The sequence below is a fragment of the Agelaius tricolor genome, unplaced genomic scaffold, assembly GCF_023055355.1.
Source record: "Agelaius tricolor isolate 1412-34295 unplaced genomic scaffold, bAgeTri1.0.p SCAF_38, whole genome shotgun sequence".
Lineage (NCBI taxonomy): Eukaryota > Metazoa > Chordata > Aves > Passeriformes > Icteridae > Agelaius > Agelaius tricolor.
In genome coordinates this window covers 4785554-4808541 of record NW_027269298.1, presented here as the reverse complement: position 1 = coordinate 4808541, position 22988 = coordinate 4785554, and the positions used below count along the sequence as shown (strand labels likewise).

General features: G+C 44.8%; 1 protein-coding gene across 4 annotated transcripts in view; it reads left to right on the top strand.

The window, feature by feature from the left end:
- DENND1A (DENN domain containing 1A) overlaps nucleotides 1-22988 on the top strand; it is a 150820-nt gene that overhangs the window by 57128 nt on the left and 70704 nt on the right. For all 4 annotated transcript variants that reach the window (XM_071454131.1, XM_071454130.1, XM_071454134.1 and 1 more), the window contains exons 6-11: nucleotides 8064-8133; nucleotides 8644-8724; nucleotides 10777-10830; nucleotides 14402-14512; nucleotides 16745-16845; nucleotides 22555-22600. In XM_071454131.1, coding sequence (XP_071310232.1) covers nucleotides 8064-8133; nucleotides 8644-8724; nucleotides 10777-10830; nucleotides 14402-14512; nucleotides 16745-16845; nucleotides 22555-22600 — 463 coding nt within the window. The remainder of the gene's footprint in view (nucleotides 1-8063; nucleotides 8134-8643; nucleotides 8725-10776; nucleotides 10831-14401; nucleotides 14513-16744; nucleotides 16846-22554; nucleotides 22601-22988) is intronic.

Sequence of the window (22988 nt, the reverse complement as noted above, 5' to 3'; positions counted from 1 at the left end):
CGAGAGAAGCTGCTTGAGTAACTCGTGCATGTTGTTCCAAGGGGAGCCCTGATCCAGGCACTGTAATCATGGGAGAGAGGCTTTGTGTGCCTTCCTAGAGGCAGAGTTCCCTGGGCTATGCAGGGAGCCCAAATAAAACCCCTCATTTGTAACCCTGGCTGTTTATGAACATGATAAGGGACAGATCTTCCTGCACACTGAGCATTACCTGCACTAACTCCTCAGTGTGTTTTAGAATTTATTATTGTTTGAATATTCAGAGAAAATAATTGTGGGCAGTTTCCTGGTTCTATCATTTGCTTAGGCTGATGGTTAGACAAGAAGTCTCCTAAATAAAAATTGGGCTTGCTGGGCAGGAAATGGGCCAGAAAGACTTTTCTGTTAATTAATGTGTCATACATTTTCAGGTATTCTGTGGATAGGTTCATCAGTGGTATTTCTGTAGGTGAAGATCAAGTGCTATAATTTTATGTGTTTATTTTTACATCTGAATGTTTGCTGTGAATCCTAAACCATCGTACAGGGTGGTCATAAACAACCTGCACTCAAATATCAGACTTGGACTTGATCTTTGTAGCCTTCCTATTGACATCTTGCTCTGCAAGTTTGCTGTAAGTGAGGTGATTTTTACATGCCTAGCCCAGTTCCTTGCATTCTCAAATTATCAGTTGCAAGTACCACAGCGCCGACATAATCATGAATTTTTCACTTGGCTCTTTCAGCTCTGCTTGTGGTTTAACTTTTATGACTTCCTACCAACTTTGCTTATTATTAGGAGCTGTGTGTGCTCCCTCTGAGCATGTGAATATTTCTTCCCTGTGATGAAGCTCCCTCCCTGTGAAGGGAGCTGTAAAACCTCTTGCTTCACTTAACTTTGTTTCTTGCCAGTAGGGAACATGAGTGATTTGGAGAAGGGAGGTGCACATAATTGATTTCTGCTCTGTTACTGAAATACCTTCATTCCTACCCCAATGTCCTCTGTAGCTGATTTGCCAAAATGCAAGGATTCACTGTTGTGTCTCAGAACTCACAGCTATCACAGGTACACACCTGATGCTCAGCTTTGACTGTTCAATATTTGGCAAATCCCTTTAGCAGCCAAGCACAGCTGGCTGCTGTGCAGTGGGGCTCTTGAGCAGAGGTGTGTAAAATTCTTCTGTATGAGGCAAAGTGGTGCAGAGTCCCCAGGCAGGTGCAAAGAAGAGATGCTTTATTGCTAAAACCAGGCCTTTTAAAGCAGTTAGGCCTTTATCAATTGCATAGTTTTAAATAACAAACATAATTCAACCAACCACCGTACACCATGGTATGGACATGTAATGGGTACAGAACTTGTATTTCTGCCTCTAATTCAGCTGAGTCACTTTCCCATAGCCCTCTTCCACCTAGCCAAAGTAGCAGGCCTGAGCCATGGTTTTACCAGGGTAACAAGGCCCTTATTTTATAAGGTGTTCCCTATATGCAACATTTTTCTTCCTTCAGGAGCTGATCTGCGTTACAGATGGTGCCACAAACTCCGTCCCAGAGTGGTTTGGAGCTCGCTGCAGCACGTGCCAGAGCACGGGGCTTGGTCACTGGGAGGGAGCGCTTTGGATTTATAATAAAAAGTTCATCATGCTACTGAAATTTCAACTGAAACTTAGTACTAGAGGGCATAGCTTGACAAGCACATATGATTGGAGTCAGTAATGAAAAGGAGCTGTTTCTCTGGTCAAGGAAAAAGGGTTAATTTGCATTGGGATGAAAAGGCTGTTCAGGATCTACTATTTCAACCTGTGATAGACTTAACAGCAGGCTTTGATCCCCAAATGAAATGTGATGGATTTCAACTGATGCCAGATGTCTCAAACCTAGTGGGATCTCTGATTGTCTGCCACATCTAGAATTCTCTCTTCCAGCACTTTCATGTATGCTTTTAAACGTGGTTTGAGAAGAGATTCCTTGACAAGCTAAGCCTTTGGAATCCTCTCTCTGTATTGTCACTTTGGTGGGGATCTTGAGGCTCTCATGCTGTCTAGTGCATCCTGCTTTTTAAAATCAAGCTTTGTGTACCAAACTGCTCTAACTCCTTCATAATCAATTTTTTAAAGTCCAGATAATTCAGAAGCAGTATAATCTGTAACTCTTCTCAGTTTAAGGCTGTTCTTTACCCTCTCCATAATTGTTATTTAGAGCATTTTACCCTGGCTAGGTAGAGCCATTGGTCAGTGTGTTCCTGTTGGTGTTGAAGGGAACATAACTGTTGTTTTTCACTCCAAGGATATCTTGTTGCATTTCATATATCTCACTATAAAGTGCCAGGCCCTTCAGCGTGCCCATCTTCTCACCCAGTGGCTTTCTGGGTGGGTTTTGCCCGTGGGTTTAAGGAAAACATACAGACATAATTGTCAGGGTGTGCTGTAAAGGCAAACAAATGTTTTTCTTATGTACCTTTATTTCCTGTCACTCCTTCAGTCCTTTGCTCTCAAACATGCTTGAAGTTTCTGTGTTGGTCTTGAACTAAGCAAAGTAAGCACTTGCTGTTGAGAATTATTTATTGAGATGCTCCATAAGATGAGATCCAGTTCTGTGGGATTTAGTACTTCTAAAATATGTACATGAGTCATGCTCGAGCTGCATAACTTTAAACTGAATCATGGAATGATCACTCATGGGTAATAATCAAGGGAAGTTTGTTAAAAAACTGGGGGAAATGCAGGAAGAAAAGACATCCCATGGGAGCAAGGAGAGGCAAGGGTGCAGCTGGCTTCATGCACTGGCAGGGGCACCTGCAGTGGGACAGGAGACCTAAACAAACAAACAAACAAACCAGTGAAAAGCTGATGTTCAAAGAGGCTGTTGGCTGCCCCTGGAAGGGAAGGTAATTCATCCACATGAGCAGGGGTTGCTATGGAGATTTGGGGTGTCTGTGCTTAACTCCTGAGTGTGAGAAGGTGTCAATAGACCCAGTCTAGAGCAGAGAATAACGAGGCACTGGGGCCCATGAGGTGCAGGGAAGACGCTGGAACACAGAAGCAGATGAACTGAGAATTCAGCCCACAGAAATTCCCAGATGAGCCTAGAGATGCCTTGGTTCTTTCAAATGCATTTTGTAAAGATGCTGCAAACACTGGGTGACAGAAGGAGAGGAAGGTGGGGAAAAGAATTTAATAGTGTATTCCTGCAAGGAAAATAATAGCATGTGGAGAGTCATCCCTCTGCTGAGCAGAGAAATGGGATTAGTTTTAAAATTCTGTAGATTAATGTAATTTTACTTCATCTTAACTGTAAAAAATTAAGGTGAAATTTAGAAAGAATTAAAAAGGGAAGAAGAATTAGAGTTAGAAGAATTCTTCTAAATTAGAAAAATTTAGAAGAATTAAAATACTTATAATGAAGGGAAGGAAAAGATGTTTGGATTGTGTGGTTTTGCTATTTAAAATCATGTTTGCATAGAAGCCCTGAAGAGCGTTGTGGCTTGGCAAACATAACTTAGTTCATCATTAGAGCCATTACTAACCTAAAATAGAATGTGATTCCATGATTAGGAATAATGCTGGCTGGGGGGAGAATCATTAGCTGCCAGGTACAGGAGGATGGAAAGAAGCAATATTAGGTTTAAGTTTAAATTGCAGAGTTTTATCTTTAAATGCAAGAAGTCCTAAGATAACAAGTCACCAGGAGACTGGAGTAACTTTTGATATGTTTTCCATCCTTGCATTTTTTCAAGCACAGTGTTGGGATTATCCACAAAGATCCTTCTGAGCTCCTGCTGAGGCTCTGTCGTTTGTCCTGCAGGAATTGACAGGCACTGTGAGTCAGAAAATGTGTTCTGCTTCACCAGGAACCTTCACTGGCTTCATACATGGAAATGAAAAATGGCAATAATAGTAATAATAGTAATAGTAATAATAATAATAATAATAATAACAATAATAATCTGTTTTTTCAATCTGCTGAATCTTCCTTGGGATTTTCAGCTCTGTCCTACCTGTGCTGGAGTTCTGCTGTTGGTTGCAGTGATGGTGTGGAGGGGACAGGGAGAGGAGCAGTGCCCCTGTGGCACAGGTCACTCCTGCTGCAGTGTCACCCTGCTGGGCTCCAGGTGACATCACTGTCACAGCCAAGGGCTGGGCACAAGGCAGGGAGTTATTGTTTGTTATTATCTGTTCTTCAGAGTCCATGAGCTGAGGCACTGGGTGTTCTAGTGGCACATGCAGGAGTAGTGCTGGCAGAAGATGCATTTGGCCTGAGTTTCCTCATCCTTACACTTTTGTCAGTGAAGTTTGTGATGGTGTGTCTGTAGTTCATGTAATAACTGGGGTCAGGATTGTATTCTGTGTTCTAGCTCACTGCAGATTATTGTGCTGAGCAAAAAGGTCAAGATTTGGGAACTCCATGAAACCAATCCTGGCTAATACAGACAGATTTTGTAAGCCTGTCACCACAGAGAAGTGTGCCCATCTGCAAAATGGAAATGACTGTTCTGTTTTGCAAGGGAGATGGCAGTTGGTTATGCTGTTATCAAAATATATATAGCATGTGTTATAAATAAATACGTGTTAAAAATTCCACTTCTGATCTGTGTGAATGGAAGGAGTAAAAGTTCTGTGTGCTTGCAACTCAGTCTAGGAGGAGATGCTGCAGATATGTGTTGCTGTCAGACTGGTTAGTGAGTCACACTGATGTCAAACAGGAGCTGTGCCTGGTGCAGCTCAGCCTGTGCACGGCCCAGGAGCTGCTCTGGTGCCCCAGGAGTGTGAGCCAAGGTGGGACTCCACAGCTCCAGGGAGAGCCAGGGTGCCACAGGTGCCCTTCCACCAGTGTGGGCTCTGCTTTTTCATGGTGTCAGCACACCAGTAAATGGAAAGCTGGAGCTGGCAGTGTTCAACATTACTTTTATAAACAGTTGCTATGGTAATTGGCAAATCTTCATAAATCATTTGAAAAGGCCCCCCTTGCCACTAGGGTTTGCTGCTGCTGCACTGGAGCATGGAGAGGCTCTGCTGACAAGGTTCCCAAGCCCTGGAGTGCTCCCTGGAAGTTGGGTCTGATGAGTTCAGCACTCCCACGTTGGCTGTCCTGCTATTGCATCCTCCTTCCTGGTTGCCTGCTACAAATAACACTGGAAAGTCTCTCCTTTTTTAGGTTGGCTTCCCTGCAGATTTACCTTTCTACGAGCAAGCCAGAAGCTAAGGAAGAGCTGACATTGAGATTGCCCCTTTGTTTTTGTTTTCTGTGCTCAGACACTGCCCTGCAGGGGCTGGGCTGCCCTGGGGCTGGAGCCCTGAGGGGCGGCTCCGTGGCTCTGGGCAATCTCACTGCAGAGCTTCCCTTCCTTTGCTTAACCTCTGACCTGTGAAAACAAGAGTTCATCAAAACTTCTGAGGGAGCTAAGAGGAAGGGGAAGTGTTTGGTTACAAATTAAATATGAGCAAGTCATAAGCCATAAATCTTCAGTAGTGCTACCAGTTGTGCTACTTAAGGTACAGAAAATTTTAGGTTATAAACTCTGCCTGTGTTTCTTTGGAGGGGAGTTTAAAGGCTGCCTTGAGGATTTGCTTTCTGTAAGAAAAAATCCACATTTTTTTCCTCTTTCCTTTTGGCAGACATCTAGAAACAAATTCAGATAATTGTTATTTCTTAGGGGATTTTTTACATTTTTTTTCAACTTTAACTGGTCACAGTTTGGTCTAATAAAAGCAGAACTGGTTTATTCTTGAGTAGTCAACACATGGATTAAGTGATGAAGTAAGAGTGTTGAAGATGGCAGGATAAATTAGTTTTCTAATGTATCCAGAAATTTTGGGATGAGAGAGATCCTGAATTGGGTAGTGACAATGGAGGGGGGTGAAAACTGAAGTGAGATTGTCTGCATAATTTGCACAATTTTGTGGTGGGTTTGTCTTTGTTTGTCTTGCCCCTCTCTTGAGCAAGAGCCACAGAGGTCCCCATGTGTTGTGGAGGGATGAGTTCTGCTTCAAATACCAGCTCATTTCCTCAGATTCCAAACTGGGACACTGTCCTCAAAATGGGAAGTTATTCTCAGAATAGAACAAGAAGCAGTTATGATGAGATGCTAACCCATCATTTGGAAACAAGGAGGAGGGAATGTTAAAAAAAGGACAATAGGTTCATCAGAGGATACTGGGGAAGAGAAGGGAAAGCCAGGGAGTCACAAAGGCAGCAGAAGTGGGGCTGTGTCTGCTTCTGTGGGGGTGTTGCTGGTGTTCTGACATGGTGTGAATGTGAGATGTATCTGGGCTGTTCCTATTGCAATCACAGAGGCTCCTTCCTAGGGCCCTGGAAAAATGTGAACTTGCTTTGGGCTGGGGTGTTCTCATGGCTGGAGCCTGCAGCTGTGCCATGCTGGCTGTGTGCTGGCAATGCAGGAAGCCCTGGGGCTGCAGGGGGCTCAGCAGTGGGCACGGGCCCTGGCAGGGCTCAGCAGTGGGCACAGGGGCTCAGCAGTGGGCACAGGCAGGGCTCAGCAGTGGGCACAGGGGCTCAGCAGTGGGCACAGGCAGGGCTCAGCAGTGGGCACAGGGGCTCAGCAGTGGGCACAGGCAGGGCTCAGCAGTGGGCACAGGCCCTGGCAGGGCTCAGCAGTGGGCACAGACCCTGGCAGGGCTCAGCAGTGGGCACAGGGGCTCAGCAGTGGGCACAGGCCCTGGCAGGGCTCAGCAGTGGGCACAGGGGCTCAGCAGTGGGCACAGGCCCTGGCAGGGCAGGGCAGGGCAGGGCAGGGGGAAGCTCTGAAGGACACCCAGGACCTGGCCCTGTCTGGGGGCTCAGCGTTGCCCCCTCGGTCCCTGCTCCAGCTGCCCTGGGGAGGGGGAGGCCTGGGGGAATGTGCTTTTGTTTTCCTCTTTTCCAAGACAGGACACACAGACATTGGAGCACAGCAGTGGTTTTAAGGACTCTCATTTTGACTCTGTAAATGTATTTTTCTGGCCAAGTCCCTGGGCGATTAGGTGGAACTTTTAATGGTGCCTCTGTGGAAGCAGCTTTGGTTTCCCACTGCCAGGGAGCTTTCTGCCTTCCTGCTTTTCTGTCTTCTCAAACTCTTTTGATAGATGCCTTGCACGGATTTGTTTACCAGGTTCTTAATCTCTACTTAGCAGATATGTTTGGAGAGGATTTCTTGTTACTCTTGTAATGGCTTTTAACTCTGCTGAAGTTTATTTAACTAAACAGAAAGAAAGAAACTTATCTTCTACCTAATCCTTCTGGATTGTTTACAATATAGTGTCAAAGTTAAATGCTGTTTAAAGTGGTAATTGTCTGTCTTTCTGCTCCATTCCAATACACACTTGGTAAAGATGTTTAGAGCATATTAATTTAAACGATAATACTGTCATATAACATGAAAAGTTAAGTTGCTTATCAGTATATTTTGATAAGCTACTTACATTTTACAGTAGCATTTGCAGGCTTCAAACAAACGCTAATGATGGAGTGCCAGTCACTTTGTCTGTCTCATAGAGAGCTTCTCACCTCATTTATCACCAGAGCTGCTCAGCCAGGGACCACGGGGCACTCCATTCCTTACAGCTGTCAGGATGTAGTCATATTTTATAAAAACTTTAAATCCTGTCTAACTATATCAAAATAGAATCCATTTGCTTCAGAAAGCAGCTGTGATTAAAGAGCATCAGGGAGTGCATCTCTGGCTGGCTTTGCATTCGCTGCAGCCGAGGGAAATCCCTGACTGGTGTTGGGAACGGGACTGAAATACAGAACTGTGCCATGAAAACAGGGCACAGAATCCTACCAAAGCTGCAGGGAAAAGGAACACCCTCACTGTCGTACTTTGTGGTGTGCAGATGTAAAGTAAATGAAAAAGATGTGAGTTTTCTGCACGTTCCCCTTTTGATTTTGTTTCTTCCTCTCTTTTGGAAGTCGTCTGCATGTACTGGAGGTGAAGTTTCTGTTTGAAACAAGGGCCAGGCCAAATACAGTGATGGAATGAGGTTTTCAAACAATTAAAAACTGAGATACTGATGATTCAATTTTCAAAGTCCACTTGTATTAGGATTCAAACCAAAATAACTCTTTTTTTTCATTTTTCTTTTTTGTTCCAGTTACCTCCCGTGGTTTGAAGTCTTTTATAAACTGCTCAATGTCTTGGCAGATTATTCAGCAAAAGGACAGGTATTATTCTAAATACTGACTCTCCTTTTCCTATCCCAATATCAAATGAATGAGGGTGAGAGGATGAAAGAAGCTGTTTGAAGAAGTGCTTCTATCAGAGATGACCATGTGAATTATTAATCTGTATGATGCAGTGATACAGAAGATCATATTCAGCTTGGCAAGTGCCTCTGAAAAATAAATACACATTTAATTTTCTTTTTGAAAAAGATAAAGAGCAAGAGTGTGGCTGTGGATCCGACCCAAGTGCCTGCAGTGACCCATGCTGGCTCTGCTGACTCCCTGAGCTGTGTTCAGCACAGTTCCTGTAACTCTGCAGCTCCCAAATTGCAGGGTCCCATCAGTCTCTGCCAGCTGTCTGAGCCAGCTTTGGCATGGGCAGTAAAAGTAGAACTGATCTTGCAAATGCAAAGTGTTTCCCCACCCCTCTGGCCTACCCTGCCCCTCTGCCTCAGGGTTTACCTGGTGCAGCAGTGTTTGCTCAGTATTCCTGGTTTATTCTCATTTCAGGATAGTCAGAGGAGTGAGCTCCTAGAAACATTTCATAAACTCACCATCCCTGAGCCAGGAACCTCTGTTCATCTTGGAGTGGTAAGTGTGGGGGAGATGTAAACTCAGGTGTTTAATATTCATTCCATGCCGTACCAGAGGAATGTCAGAAGCAATCCTCTCTCCTGGAGCTTGTACACAGGTGTTGTTTGCCTGTGAAATTCCCTTTTCACAGCTGGGGCCCTCTGCTTCCCTCTCCCTAACCTCAGATGTCTCTGAAAGGCAGTGGACTGGAGGAAGGCTGTGTGTATTCCCCTGGGAAGGTCTCACCGTGTCCTGGGTGACCTGCAGGAGGTCAGGAGCACCAACAGGACATTTATTGGACATTTACTGCCCACACTTCTGCACGGCTCCTGGCCCTGGGAGTTTGAAGGGGGAGCAGGCTGGGAAGCAAACAGGCCCTTACCTGTCACAGGGACTGTTAACTGCTCCCACACTTTCTGGCTCCTTCTCTTCCTTCCCCCTGCCTCAAAAAGCCTCACACAACAAAGAATGTATTTAATTTTTATATTTTGTGAGAAAATTAAGCAAAGCACACTGACAGTATAGATGTGGGATTTTATTGATAGGATTGTATTTTGAATTTAATCTTTTGGGGATTTGGTCTTCATTTTAGCAGCACAGCCTTGTGCTGCAGGCTGTGCTGAGCACTGCAGATGCTCCTTGCTGCTGCTGCCAGCTGAGAGTTCACGTGGGCCCTCCTGGGAAGTCTCTCTTGCATTTCCTTTACTCCTCCTAAAGCACTTTCTGGCACGAAGCAGCTCGTGCCCCTTGCTCCCCCCAGGGCTGTGTGGCCCTGCTGGTCCCAGCTGGCCCTGGACACGTCCCCAGCCCCTCCAAGGCCCCTCCTGAGGAGCAGCATTTCTGTTTGGGGATGAGCTGTCTCCCAAGGCCAGGGCAGTGGGGATATTCCAGTTTTTCATACCAGTGGTTCCAAGGAATGCTGCCTGTCTCCCCTTGTCTCAGACATTTCATGGGCAATGGAGCAAGAAAGGATAGAAGAAAGCAGCCCAGGGACCGTGTCTTTCTGATTTGATTTTGGCTGTTTGTGAGCCCATTGCAGGGTCAGAGCAAGGTTCCTGTGTGTGGTGCAGCTCTGAGTGCTGTTCCTCTGCCTTGGCATTGCACCTTTGCAACCAAACCAAACCAAACCAAACCAAACCAAACCAAAGCAGTGAAGCATCAGAAAGCAAAACTTGTGTTTCTCATTTAGTGTCTCCATTCAGTGGAGCTGTGGTCCCTGCCTGCTATTTCAGGTTACAGCCTGATCAGGAAGCACTGAGATGGCTGGGATTTGTGTGCAAGAGAATTGTGCCAATTGTGGAGCTTTGCCAAGGATGGAACAGCCTTTAAGGCTTCAGCCAGTAATTAATAAGTAGCCCTAAGACAAATTGTGAAAATGGTAAAAATTATTTGAATTGTATGCAAGTCCCCTTCTCTCCTTTCCAAAGGCCTGACCAAGGACCATGCAAATCATCTGTGCTCAGACTGGGAGCTGCACTGAACCTGGGCTCCTGGAATGTTAAAAATACTGAACAATGTCATGGATTATGAAAATATGAGGGCAATATAGTCTTGCAAAATGTGCTTGTAGGGTGTATAAAAGCGAACTAGAAGTTTTCAGTATTTCTCAGGTAAGCAGGCATTGAACCTTAGGAGGCATTTCCCAGTACATTTCCACAATTCCCCCTTGGCTGGGATGAGCCTCTCCCAGTGGTGCTGTGAGTCACAGGAGGCCCTGCCTGCTGCTGCTGCTGCTTCTTGAGGTCCATCCTGCCGTGGGCTGGGGGAGGATGGCTGGAGTTACAGCCTGCCTGGAGCTCCCTGGATCTGTCACAGCCACTGTGAGCCTGCAGTACAGCTTTCCAGGAGCATTTGATACTTTCTGTCTTACTGCATTTCCTGTTGCCCCTGTGATCTGGGAACCCAGCCTGTGGAATCCAGGACAGAGAGCTCAGGCTGGTAGTTGGTAATGAAGGTTCTGTCATTTTTACTTAGCTGAGCAATTGCTGTTCCTGCTGATACCAATACCAAGCAATAGATTTACATTGCTTTCAACATTATTGAAATAATCAATATTTGCTCTTTTTGTAGCACTCTTACTTTACTGTGCCTGACACCAGAGAGCTTCCCAGTATACCTGAAAATGTGAGTATTTGGGAGGACCCTACACTTCATTGTTTCCATGTAATGTCAGCAGCTACATAGATGACAAATGTTGCTCTGATTGGGGTAGGTTTAATTCTGTAAAATACTGAGCATTCAGGAGCTGACAATCTGCATGTGTGGTTAGAAGCTGAAGTGTGTGAAGGAGAAGGTACTGATGGGCAGGTTGGTGTGGGTAAAACACAGCTCTGCTCACCCTTCTCTTCCAGCCCTCTGGAAGAATGACCTGAGAGAGCAGGGGAAGTGCTCTGCTTGCTGGATGGCTCCTGGGAATGCCAGCACACCTGGGCCCTGCAGAGCCACTTTTTGGGAGACTTCTTAAGCCTCACACAGTCGTGTGTGTTCCAGGCTGGCTCAGCTTTCCAGCCAGATGATGAGTCTGTGGGGAGACAATGCTGGCATTTGCTTCTCTTAACTACTCTTTAATGTGCTCCTGCTCTGTCTCAGCCAAACTCCTGTGCCTGACATCTCCGTTTTCCTCCTGAGCATTTTGCGGTCGGTCTCAGCATCACATCCTTCAGCTGATGGCATGAAAGGAAAAAGGGAATCATCAAGACATTCCATCTCATTTGTGGGTGATTTGTATAGCAGATAGCATTCGGGGCTTTTTGTTTGCCTTTCAAAACACTGTTGCTGCTTTTTCTGTGTTGCAGACTCTTCATACTGACACATATTCTGACAGGAAATTTAATAGATGTGCTCTTTCTTCTGAGGTGCTTTATTTTTGTGCAAATATGATATGCTGGGTGTAATTCAGGAATCAATTCCTGAGTCTAAACCAGCCATCAAATCTTGTCCTAATACATAGAATCATAAAATCCCAGAGTGATTTGGTTGGAAGGGACCTTAAAGCCCATCCAGGGCCACCCCATGCCATGGGCAGCAACACCTCCCGCTATCCTAGGGTTGTGTAATTTCTTAGGAGGTTTTTATCTACCTGTTAAAGCAACTTTCCTGTGGAAGTGGAGCATATTAGGGAATAATACAAGGAGATTAAATGGGCATAGTCTGCTGTATTTTAATCAATTGACCTGATTTATTAAACATTCCACACATCTTACCAGGAATTGCATTTAAAACACATATTAGCAAAAGTTTTAGTGGTGCCAAACTTTGAAGTTGGATGTGATGATGAGTGGAGAGCTGCAGAGAGCTCTGTTGGGAATGTTAACAAACCTCTTGGAATTACCTGACTTTGTGTCAGATCAATGTGTTTAGTGAGTCACAGAGCCATTTAGCATGGGCACTTTTCTGTACCAGCAGCTCATTCCCTGCTTCAGGAGATGTCAGTTATGTGATGGATGTGTAAATGCAGAGTGACTTCAGAAATAAATGGGGCTGGTTGCAGGAAATACAGTGCAAGACTGAAATTCCTGGTACTAGCTGTTGTGTTTCAGAAGTAGCAGGTAAGTTAACAGCTGAAATGATGGCATTTTCTTGGGGGTGATGTCCTGTGTATTTCTGTATCACTCAGTCCATCTTCCTCTTCAGGCAATGGTGGAAGAAGTGATTTTTAATCTCAAAAGTCAGTGTAGTCAGTGTGTGCTTATTGATATTAGATAGCAAATGATCAGATGGATGATTGATCTGGGAATAAACTTTCAAAGGACTGTGAGGGAGCTTTGTAGCACTCTTGGTGAATTTTGAGAAGAGTGGGAATACCTGTTCTGAAAATCCCCCTTTTTACTGCCCCAAGCAAGGTTTAAATCCTAGGAAGCAAAATACATAACAATTACCCTGCAAACTGGAACGCTTTCATTTGTATTTATTTAACTCATTCATGGTTTTGTCACTTACGAGACATGTCTTTCAAAATACATGTGTAAGTCCCAATTTCAGCTTCAGAGCTGACAGCTTTCTTATAAATACAACTTCGAGGGAACACGTGAATCTCCTCAGTACCAATACATTTCCATGCAGCCCACATGGTTCCCAGGTGTCCTTGGCAAATCTCGGAGAGCAGACAAGACAGAAACCTTAGAAATCCTTCCATCTGAAGGTACATTTGTGTGTCATGTCATCACAATAAGCTCGATGAAAGAACAATTGCAAATCGAGTCCCACGTCTCTTTCCCTCTCGCAGTGGAGGCTGCTGCCTCACAAACAGATCGTGTGGGGCAGGGCTGCATCCTCAGGCTGGGTGCAGGGACTGTGTGCTGCTTGTGCTGTGCCCCATCAAGGGAGTTCAGGGCTCCTTAAAAATTCTTTTAATTCCCACTATTAGCGGGAATTGTGTCGTCACGCGCTGTTTTGGCGTGGTGGAAGGGTGGGTGAGAGGGGGAAGAAGAGCCTAGAGAAGACAGCTTATGTTTAGACAAAAATATCATGTTAATCAGCACAGATGGGATGAGAAATACAGAAAAAGTACATGATAGTTTAATAGGTTTTTGGCAAAATGTGTTGGCTTTTTTTTTTCCTCCTTTGACTGTACCTGTCTGTGGCTCCAGTTCTGCTGTAACAAAGACCTGAATGATTGTTTTATTTTACATGTTTGAAGCCAACCATAATGAGCTCAGTTTTTATCCCTCTACATACTGGTACCAAAGTCTCCCAAATACAATGCTTAATTTTCCTTCAGCTCTTTGTGTTTGGATGGCAAGCTGGGGAACATATTTTTGCACAGTATGAAGCATCTTGGCAGACTTCTCAGGCCAAGTATCTTGGATCTGTCAAAAGTGCTAATAGGCTTTGTTGAGCTTCTTTAAGTTTCTAAATCATATTTGCTTTTTGCTTTTCTGCACTTTTTTATTTAAGGATGATTAAGATTGCACTTGAATTCATGACTAATCTAATTTTTCTCTCACATGTGCTTTTTGTATAAGGCTGTCTTTATCCTATAGCAACCCTTTCATGTCTGTAAGAAGCTATTTGGAAACAAATTCCCTAATTCAGCATTTTTGGGTATTACCTTTTCCTCCACCTCTCCCCTTTTCTTTAATTTCTCTGTTTTAAGAAGTGAAGTGTTCAGAGAGAATTCCCTTCCTCCTTCCTCAGCCTCCCCAGGGAAGAGTTCCTGTCTCCCACCCAGGAATGTCCGAGTGCCCCAAGTGAGGGGTTCAGTTCAGAGGGGTGGGTTTGTGTGTGTGAAAGGACCAGATGTGTTCCCAATAGTCAGAATTGTTTTAGCACAGGCTGAGCTCACAACCAAATTTGATGTACTACAATTGGCCTCTGAGAGCTGCTTTTAGTTTTGGGATGTGTGTTTTTGGTACTTTATCAGGCACCTTTGAAGTCTCCATAAAAGTGACAGGACGTTTTTTTTCTCAGAGAAGTATCATGTATTCAGAAAGCTGTGTGGGAAACATCATCACTCTTATGACTCCAAGACCCAGCTTCCCAAAATTTAGGGGAGAGATAGTGCAGTTAGAAAAGCTCCTGCCATAAGATGAAATCCTGCTTTCTTTTGTTAAGCCACGTACTGGATGTAGCACAATAGAACGATGAAATCTCTTTGGCTTGGGGTGGCTTTTTTTGTTTGGTTTTTTGGTCTTTTTGTTAAGGACACTTGGTTTTGTAATATCATGAGTCAAAAATGATTCTTCTCTCTCCCCAGAGAAATCTGACAGAGTATTTTGTAGCAGTTGATGTCAACAACATGCTGCATCTCTACGCCAGTATGCTGTACGAGCGCCGCATCCTCATCTGCTGCAGTAAGCTGAGCACTGTAAGTAAAGTGCACAAGAATGTCCTCTTCTCACAGTATTTATTTTCTTTTAATTACAGCCATATGTAGGAAATTAACTGATTATCTCCAGGTCTATCTTTCAACCTCAGTTATGCAGCCCCAGCTCAGTTCTGTGCCTTATTGTGAGGATTTTGGCTCTGTTGGCCCCTGATGTTCAAAAGAATTTTTTGGGTACAGGCATTTTTGTGGCTGTTTGGTACACGAATGTTCAAAGACTTGTGCCATAGTGAAATCCTTTATTCAGAATTTACTTGACAGGGAAAAAAAAAAAAGATAAATGACACTGTCAAATGGATATTCCAGTGACCTCTCCTGGATGGACCAGAGGAGTGGGCTAAAGTGCATTGACAATGCACAGTTTTGCAGTTGTGTTTGATAAGGTTTAGTCTTAATGCTCCTTAGGCTCCGTCAAGTGTCTGAGAGATGAAAGCTGCTGAATATTCTAGAGTACTCTCTTCTAAAAATGGCTGGAGATCAAAACAAGCACAGGACTTGATTCAGTTCAAAGTTTTGTGTTATGCATTTCAAGGTTTAGCAGTCAATAAGATTGTGATTTTCTTTATGAAAGCAAATGCTCTGTGGTCGTGTTTGCTCTGTAAATGGCTATTGATTGCTTTCCTTTGTGAGTGCTGAAGATGGTTTAACTTATTTTGGTTTCTAGTGCTGTGGGCTGAGCACTCGAGCAGTCCTGGCTGAGGTACAGCTGCCATTTCCATTTCCTGGGGCTGGAACTGGTGTCTGGCTGTACCAGACCTGCTTGGTGCTTGAGATTCAAGCTGCTCTGTGGCAAGGCTGGAGCCACAAACCCTGTACCGATGGTCTGTCAGCACAGGGCAGGGAAGTGAGAGGAGTAGGACCTCAGACTTAATCCCAGAATAACTATCACAATATCATTTTGAAAGTAAGTGAAAGGAGAATTATAATAGCCTCTGGCACCTAATAACAATTATTAATAATGTTTACAATCAATCCCACATTTAACTGAAAGCATTTAAGTATTGTAAAGTTTAATAACACAGAGAACTTGTAAAATCTTAACTTCTCTATCTGCCACATGTTCTGTGTCCTCACTACTAAAATAAGGAAAATTCCATCCAGGTCTGGTAATGGAATAAAATGAAGGAGAGGTGTTTATTTCAGCAACCTACAGAATGAAAAGAACAGTAAATGATCAGAGAGGAGGGAAGAAGAGAAGGGCTGCCCAAAGCATTTCAGAGGTTGTGTGGTTGGTTGGTTTAATCTCTCCCTTTGTGACAGAGCCTGGGAAGAGGAATTACTTACCTGTCACTGTGCCTTTCTTAATGAGCCAGTTCACAAGCGGGGCTGGGTTTTTTTCCTCTCTTTCTGCTATTTCTCTTCCTTTTGCCTCTGTCCAAGATAAAAGCACGTCTGGTTCTTGGGAGGGAGGGGTATTCATACTGTGTGTTCTTAGCTCACAAGTTTCTCTCTAAACTGCTGGCAGATTGGAGTGGCAGTGTGAGGCAGGTTGGAGGAGCTGGGCCGGAGCCAGCGGTTGCCGCTCGCCGTTCCAGCCCAGGAACATTCTCTGCTCCCAGGCTGTGCTTGGCACTGCCAGGGCCTTGTCCCTGGAAAGGAACCAAAGCCCCCATCCCCGAGTGCAGCCAGCCTGGGGGGCTGCTCAGGGGCTGCTGCCTTTGTCTGCAGCTTTTGGCTTTGTAACACAGAAGTGGAAGGGACCTGTTTGCAGTTCATTTCTGTTACTTCAGACTTAGGGCTTGAATTTAGTACCAGGTAAGAGGGAGAAAATGAAACCACCCTGGGTAGAAAGGCTTTTATGGTGGAATGAATTCTGTGCCACAATACATGATCTCAAATTCGAATTTTGATTTTAAATATCCTTATATCTTTAAGTTGAATAAGATTTAGAGGTAACTGAACAAAGCTGTGTTTGTTAGCTATTTTGTAAAGCATATGTACTGAACCTATGGAGAAATTATAGCTGTTTGCTTGGATTTTGTTCTTCCTCTCTACAAACAGAAATGCAGATAATTTCTCAAAATGTTAAAACAGGTATTCCTGTTAAATTTCGTACTATTCTGTGATCTAACTCCTGAAGGAAAGCAGTGCTGTGTATTTGCTAATAAAGCATTGATAGGAAAGCAGAATTGATTCTTTACTTTCTTGCCTCCAAGTTCAGCATTTGAAGCTCAGGGTTTGTCTCACCCACTCTGGTTTCTCTGTGTTTTTCAGTTAACTGCCTGCATCCATGGGTCTGCAGCCATGCTCTACCCCATGTTCTGGCAGCACGTTTACATTCCTGTCCTGCCCCCACATCTCCTGGACTACTGCTGGTAAGGGCCCCTCTGTGTGTGCAGCCCCTGGGTGGGTTCTGGAGGGGTGTGGGTGACCACAGACCACAGACCATGGCTTAGGGTGAGGGTGGAGCTGCTCCTGGGGGCCCAGCTGGATAACCAGCACTGAGTGAAGGCCTGGAAACCAAATTGTGCAGCTTTAAGGGAAGTTTGCTCCTGTGCAGCTGATTTCAATGTTGTGTGTGCCTGTGTCAGGAATGTGAAGAGTTATCTCCTGTGGAAATGAGCCTTCCCTGGCTCCCTGCACAGGAAGGGCAGGTCCCAGTCATTTGCAGTGCCAGCAGGTGCCTGTCCCTGGATAATGGGCTTCTCACGTGTAATTAACACTTGGAGAGGCTGCCCCAGCTCCCCTCAGGTACCTGCTGCTCCAGGGCTCAGCTCGGTTATTCATGGGCTTCCTGACAAAGGCAGGGCCAGGGGCCCGCCCAGAGGGTGAAAAAGCAAAGCCTGGGGCAGGAGAGAAAGCCAGGAGTCACTGAGCAGGAGTCCCTGAGCATCACCCAGGGGATTCTTTGGTGGCCAACACCCAGCCATGGCACGAGAGAGCCAGGCTGTGTGCAAAAAACGATTTCAAAACGTACAACTGTGGCAGCTCACAAATGCAACAGCTGATTTCCCTACCCAGCCAGGAACTTTAATTGGAGAGGCAGCTACACACTCGGTCATTGTTTGAGTAAGTCAATTTAGCAACAATTTATGAGCCATAAAATATTTCCCAAAACAGAGTCCACCATCCCTTTTGTAACCACGTGAACTTGGAGATGTCATTTTTGCCTGGCAGGACAGAGCAGTCAGCTCCCTGCTCTAAGGCAGTATTTCTGCATCCTGGTGTCTGCCTCTAAAGGGAAATGACCTGAGATTATTTAAAATAGAAGAGTTCCATTTAATTTTAATTAATGCCTGGTTATTTCTTTTGCAAATATGACATAAGAATTTTAGAGAGCTGAAATGGGAACAAAACTTGAAGCAATGAGAATTCTTCGGTTCTTATGAATACAGAATATCTTGTTCATTCAGTTGGCTGTGCTCATTTACTGACTGTGCTGTGATGTTTTGAATTTTCTCCTGCTCTTTTGAAACCCACAGAAGGATGGATAGAGTGTGTCACTCGAGATCTTTGAAAGTTTCTTGAAAAAAGTATATTCCACTGTGATTATTTGCCTTTTGCTTCCCATTTCCCTCTTGAAAGGGTTTTCTTAAACTTACTATTTCTGTTCCCCTGCATTCCTGACTGATGTACCTTCCCTCAGAACTGGAGATGCTGAGAGGCTGTGTCTCCCAGATGTTTGCTCTCAATGCACTTGCTCTGTGGTGGGGATGCTGACTCAGTGCTGCTGGTGGATCCTCCATGGAGCTGCAATGACTTCAGTCACCCCATCCCTGTCATGTAGGTTGCTGAGGACAAGGGGCAGGAGGGGAAGCAAGGCATAGAGTGCTGTCCTTTATTTGTATCTTTTAATTGGGCACTGCTCTTTAATGTATTCCCTCAGCCCAGGGAAACATTTCTGGTGCAGGAGACTAAAATACTGTCACTAGAGACCATGGCTTAATGCACAGTTGCTTGTTCCTTTGAATGCAGATCAAGAGAGGAAGTACAGAAGCACAGGTGCTGTGCTGGTGGCTGGTTTGGGGTTGTTTGGTTGGGTTTTGTTTGTTTAGAGCACGTGCAGCAGGTGCCAGGAGTCCTGGTTAGGGAGGTGCTGCCACCAAGCATCGATGGTCAGGCACACACGGCCATTTGAACTGGCCAGATCATGTCCATCTATTTTATTGGGAATTTGAACATTTGGTGATGTGAAGGAAGCAGTGCATCAATTTTCCTCACTACTTTTCCCACTTCATTTCTTGTTTCCATGAAACCACTCCCACTGTGACTGTTTGCTTCCTTCTTGCTCTCAGTGTTTAAATGTGTTTAAAATGAGCCCTGAGAAAAGCCTGGCTTTGCTGAGCTGCACACAGCTGAGTGTGTGCTGAAGCCCAGAGCTTTGTCACCAGAAGAAACAGTACATTTTGCAGGGTGATTAAAACAGTCTTTCCTATCAGACAGACAGCTTAGCAGCCAACATGAATAAATTCTGAGAGCACCCTGGCACAGCTGCTGAACAAGCACTTCTGTTGGGGCAGTTTGCCCTTTCTCCAGGAGTTTTTTTAGCCCCCTTTCTCCTGTTTTCTGAATCTGCATGTAGTCAATGTGCTCCTCGAGTAGGTGGAGGTGGAGCTGGAGTCCTCCTGCTGCTGGGAAACAAAAAATCCTGCCTGGGGAGCTCTGGGTGGGCACTGCATTGAGCCTGGCACACCTGGGCGCTCACTGGAGCTGCTCTCCTGGTGACAGCTCTGCATTCCCTGCACTGTTCCAGTTTATGCAGTCAACTTTCTCATTTGCATCAATTACCCCAATAAATTTTGGGAATTCTGTTGCATTTCAATGAGGAATGTGAAGAGAAATCAGGAGACTGCCCTGGAGAGGGAAGTGTCAAGTTGTGTGGAGACAGCCGCCCCTTGAGTCAATGTTTGCAGAGGAGACATGAATGTGGTAAATGTGCTCTCATCCATTTTCCTGGAACAATGAAGCAAAATGGTGAAATCCCTGCATAGCTGTAAATAGGAACCTTTTGGAGGTCCTTGGGCTTTACATTACTTTCCTGGTGAATTGCAGTGTTTTTTAAGGCTGGGCTTTTTTCACTTAAGAAGATATGTCCCTCTATTTCACCTGCTTCTCTTCCAATTAGTAGTTGCCCACCTCTTGGGAGCATAATTAAGAGGTCTCTAGTTTGCCTAAGGAAACGAATTAAAGAAATTGTAAAAATGCAACTGTAATAAATGGGCAATATATAGCCATTATGTCCCCAAAATCCATATTCATGCTTATGCATTGCTACTTTAATGATTTGATATTTACCTGTATAACTCATTTGATTATAAATAAGGCTGATTGCCTCGGAGCCAGCGTAGCACAAGAGGAGTAATGACCCCTCTCTTTGTTCCAAAAGGCTCACACAGGCACTTTGTTTGAGCAGTAAATACATGTGGTAGAAACTGATACTTCTTAATTTTGCACTTAATGGCTATTGGCTGCCAGCAAACAACTTTGAGTAATTAGTAGTTGTGGCTGTAAGAAGCCCCAGGACTGATGAAGTGTCGAGCAGTGGGGAAGGCCTGCTCTGAAGGGCAGTCTTTAATCTGCCAGGGCTCCCAGAAGGATTAAAGGTTGTGCCGAGTGGTTCTGCCCTTTATACAAGGGATGCATCTTGCTGAACTTCACTTGGAAGTCTTGCAAGTACAAATCTACCCTGATCAAATATTAAAAACTGCTGGAGTGTTCCACGTCTCGGGACCTGAGTGGCAGTGAGGAGGGACAGTTTCAGTGTGCCCTGGGTGGGGAAGGGGGGACACACCACCTTCCCCTGCACAGGATGCTAAAGGTCTGCTTAAATAATGGCCTATGATTAACTCGTGGTCAAGAGAAATGGTGATAAAAACAATTTATGAAGCCTGACATGAACTTGGGGCATTTACTTCTAGGTGTGTTTCCTATTCAGTCACATTGATGAGTGAGGATGGAAGAATAGAATCTCTCTGGTAGATTTTATTGGAAATATTTATGCTCTTTACCATAATTACATTTTATTGAGGTTATTTATGCAGTCCCTGTAATTATTTTATGTGCTGTATTGCTGTTCCATGTAATGTTTGTCACTTCAGAATTGAAAAGATGAGCCCTAGCATCCAAAGCTGATCCATGTATCTTGAGCCATATCTCCTCTGCTGCATTTGGAGATGTTAATAAATGGCTGGTTTTCAGCAATACTGCACTCTTCCTGCTTCCTTGCCTTCCATTAGCTGAGGTCCCACTAGCTGAGACATTTGCAGGGTTAAGACTTCCTGCCGAGGTTCTGACTTTGTACGGTGGGGATTGAAGCTGTGGCGTGGCTGGAAGTCCTTAATTGGAACCACATTGGTGCTGGTGGTACTGGAGGGGCCGGGGCAGCCTCAGCAGAGCAGTGCTTCATTCTCTCAGCATAAAATCCTGCCTCTTCTCTGGCTGCTGAGCTGTGGCCGCTGGAGCTGAGGAGGTGGCATTTGTCACAAGTCCAACACGTCTGTGACAGAGCAGGGCTCAGCTGAGCAGCCCTCGAGTGTCACAGGAGAGTGTCCTGGGGGGTGTCAGACCTCCTGCCAGGACTTGGTGCGTGTCCAGCTGCCATCCGTGGGGTTCCCAGGAAACAGCCCTGGGGATCCTTCTGTGCTGGAACAACCCCTGGGGGCTCTGTCCCAAGGGGCTCTGGGAGGGCACCACCATTGCAGTGACGTGGGACAGGCACTGCAATGTTCTGCCAGTGAACTGCAAAGGGGTGGTGGAAGTTGTATGTATGTGTTTAATGTCTCAGAAAAGAAAAAAAATGGTTTCACATGGAATTTCTTCAGCAGGGGCCGTTTCCACCTCGGTAGAGCATCCTACAGAGTGGCAGTTTGAGGGGGTGTATTAACAAACAACATAAATATTAATATGCTTATCAGTAAATATATTTTTAAGGTATTTCTCAGGAAAAGGAGAAGCAGGGATTTTTGCTGGCCTGGTGTCTCAGGAGCTTTTTCAGTACTGTACTGCTCTTACTGAGCAGTAGGCACCAGCTTAGAGCAGCAATATGGGAGATATTTTAATCCAAGGCAGTACAGTGACATTTCTCTCATTTTTTCATCTGAAATTGAAAATGAGCTCTTTGAGCTTCTGTATCCACAGCGAGCCGAGGCTCTATTTTAGAAGTTGTGTCTGTCTGTGTGCGCTGCGTTTCGCAGGCAGGATGTGCCATATTTGCAATTAGCAGCTCTGGCAGCCTCGCTGATGGCTCTGATTGCCTCAGAGGGGGAGGCTGGGAGCAGCTCGGCATTGGAAGCCCTGGGCACCAGAGGCAGCTCCACGGGGCTCTGCTGCTCCTGCTGGGGCCTGCTCACATCAGGGGAGGGCCAGGGAGGAGATCAGTCTGCCCTAGAGCACTGGGCTAACAGAGGGGCCACGCCTGTGGCCCAGGCTAAACCTGGCCTAAGAGCCCTGGGATATTGAAGTGTTGTGTCCTGAGGGGAGTACTGGGACCAGCAGGTGTCCCAGGAACTCTGGAGTTTATCAGGATCTTCAAAAGTATTTTTTGTTTTCTTTTACAAATGAAAACATATCAAGATTTATACTTAAAAGTAAATTACTTAAAAATGTGTTTGGACTCATTCAAAGAATTCAAAACTTGTACTGCTGGGTGATGTGTATACATTAAATTAACCACTTGACACTACAACAAGGTCCAGTTTTTGAAAGAATACTCTTGGAAAAGCCTGTGTATGCTTTTAAAATTACAATAACACATTTTGTTGGTTTTCTAACAAAAGACCCCAGTGTTAGGTCTATGTTTAATAGCTGTCCTTAGGTACCTGCCTGAACTTAGTCACTTAGAGAGTCTGTTGTCAAGAAAAAGTGAAGTCTTACAGGAGTGGGAGACTACTGCATACTAAAAACCATCTTTCAAATATGGACTAACACTTTGTTCACATGTGATTTGTTTGTATATGTGTTATCTATTATTCTTTAAGCAAAAGCTAATCCAGCATCCCAGTGTTTTCCTGTAGCTGATTTAATGAGTCATGTGTGTTATTCAGGGTTACAAGGATGTAAAGCTGTGTTCCTTTTCCTCTCCACAGTGCCCCCATGCCCTACCTCATTGGAATACACTTAAGTTTGATGGAGGTAAGTCTCTCTTGCCATTTCTGAAACTATATATAGAGGTATGATTTAGAGCCAGATTCTGCAAGCAATTACACATTCATTCATATGCTTACAAATGAAATAATGCTGTTAATTTGGGAGTGCTGGGGGAATTGAGTGAGGCACACGTGATAAGGTGGAACATTCAGGAGCCCTGTTTGCTCCTGGTGCTCCTTGGGCACACTTCCTGCTCACCTCGTGCTCCCCTCCCCGCCCTGGGGCTTCATTTAATCCTTGCTTGGACTCAGGCACAAAGGCAGAGTCGATATTAAACCACAATGTTGACAGTTACAGTTCTCTTTTAGGCTTTCGCAGACAGATTGTAATTTTTTAAATGTTGAAAAGATCTGAAAAGAAGGAACTTGCAGTT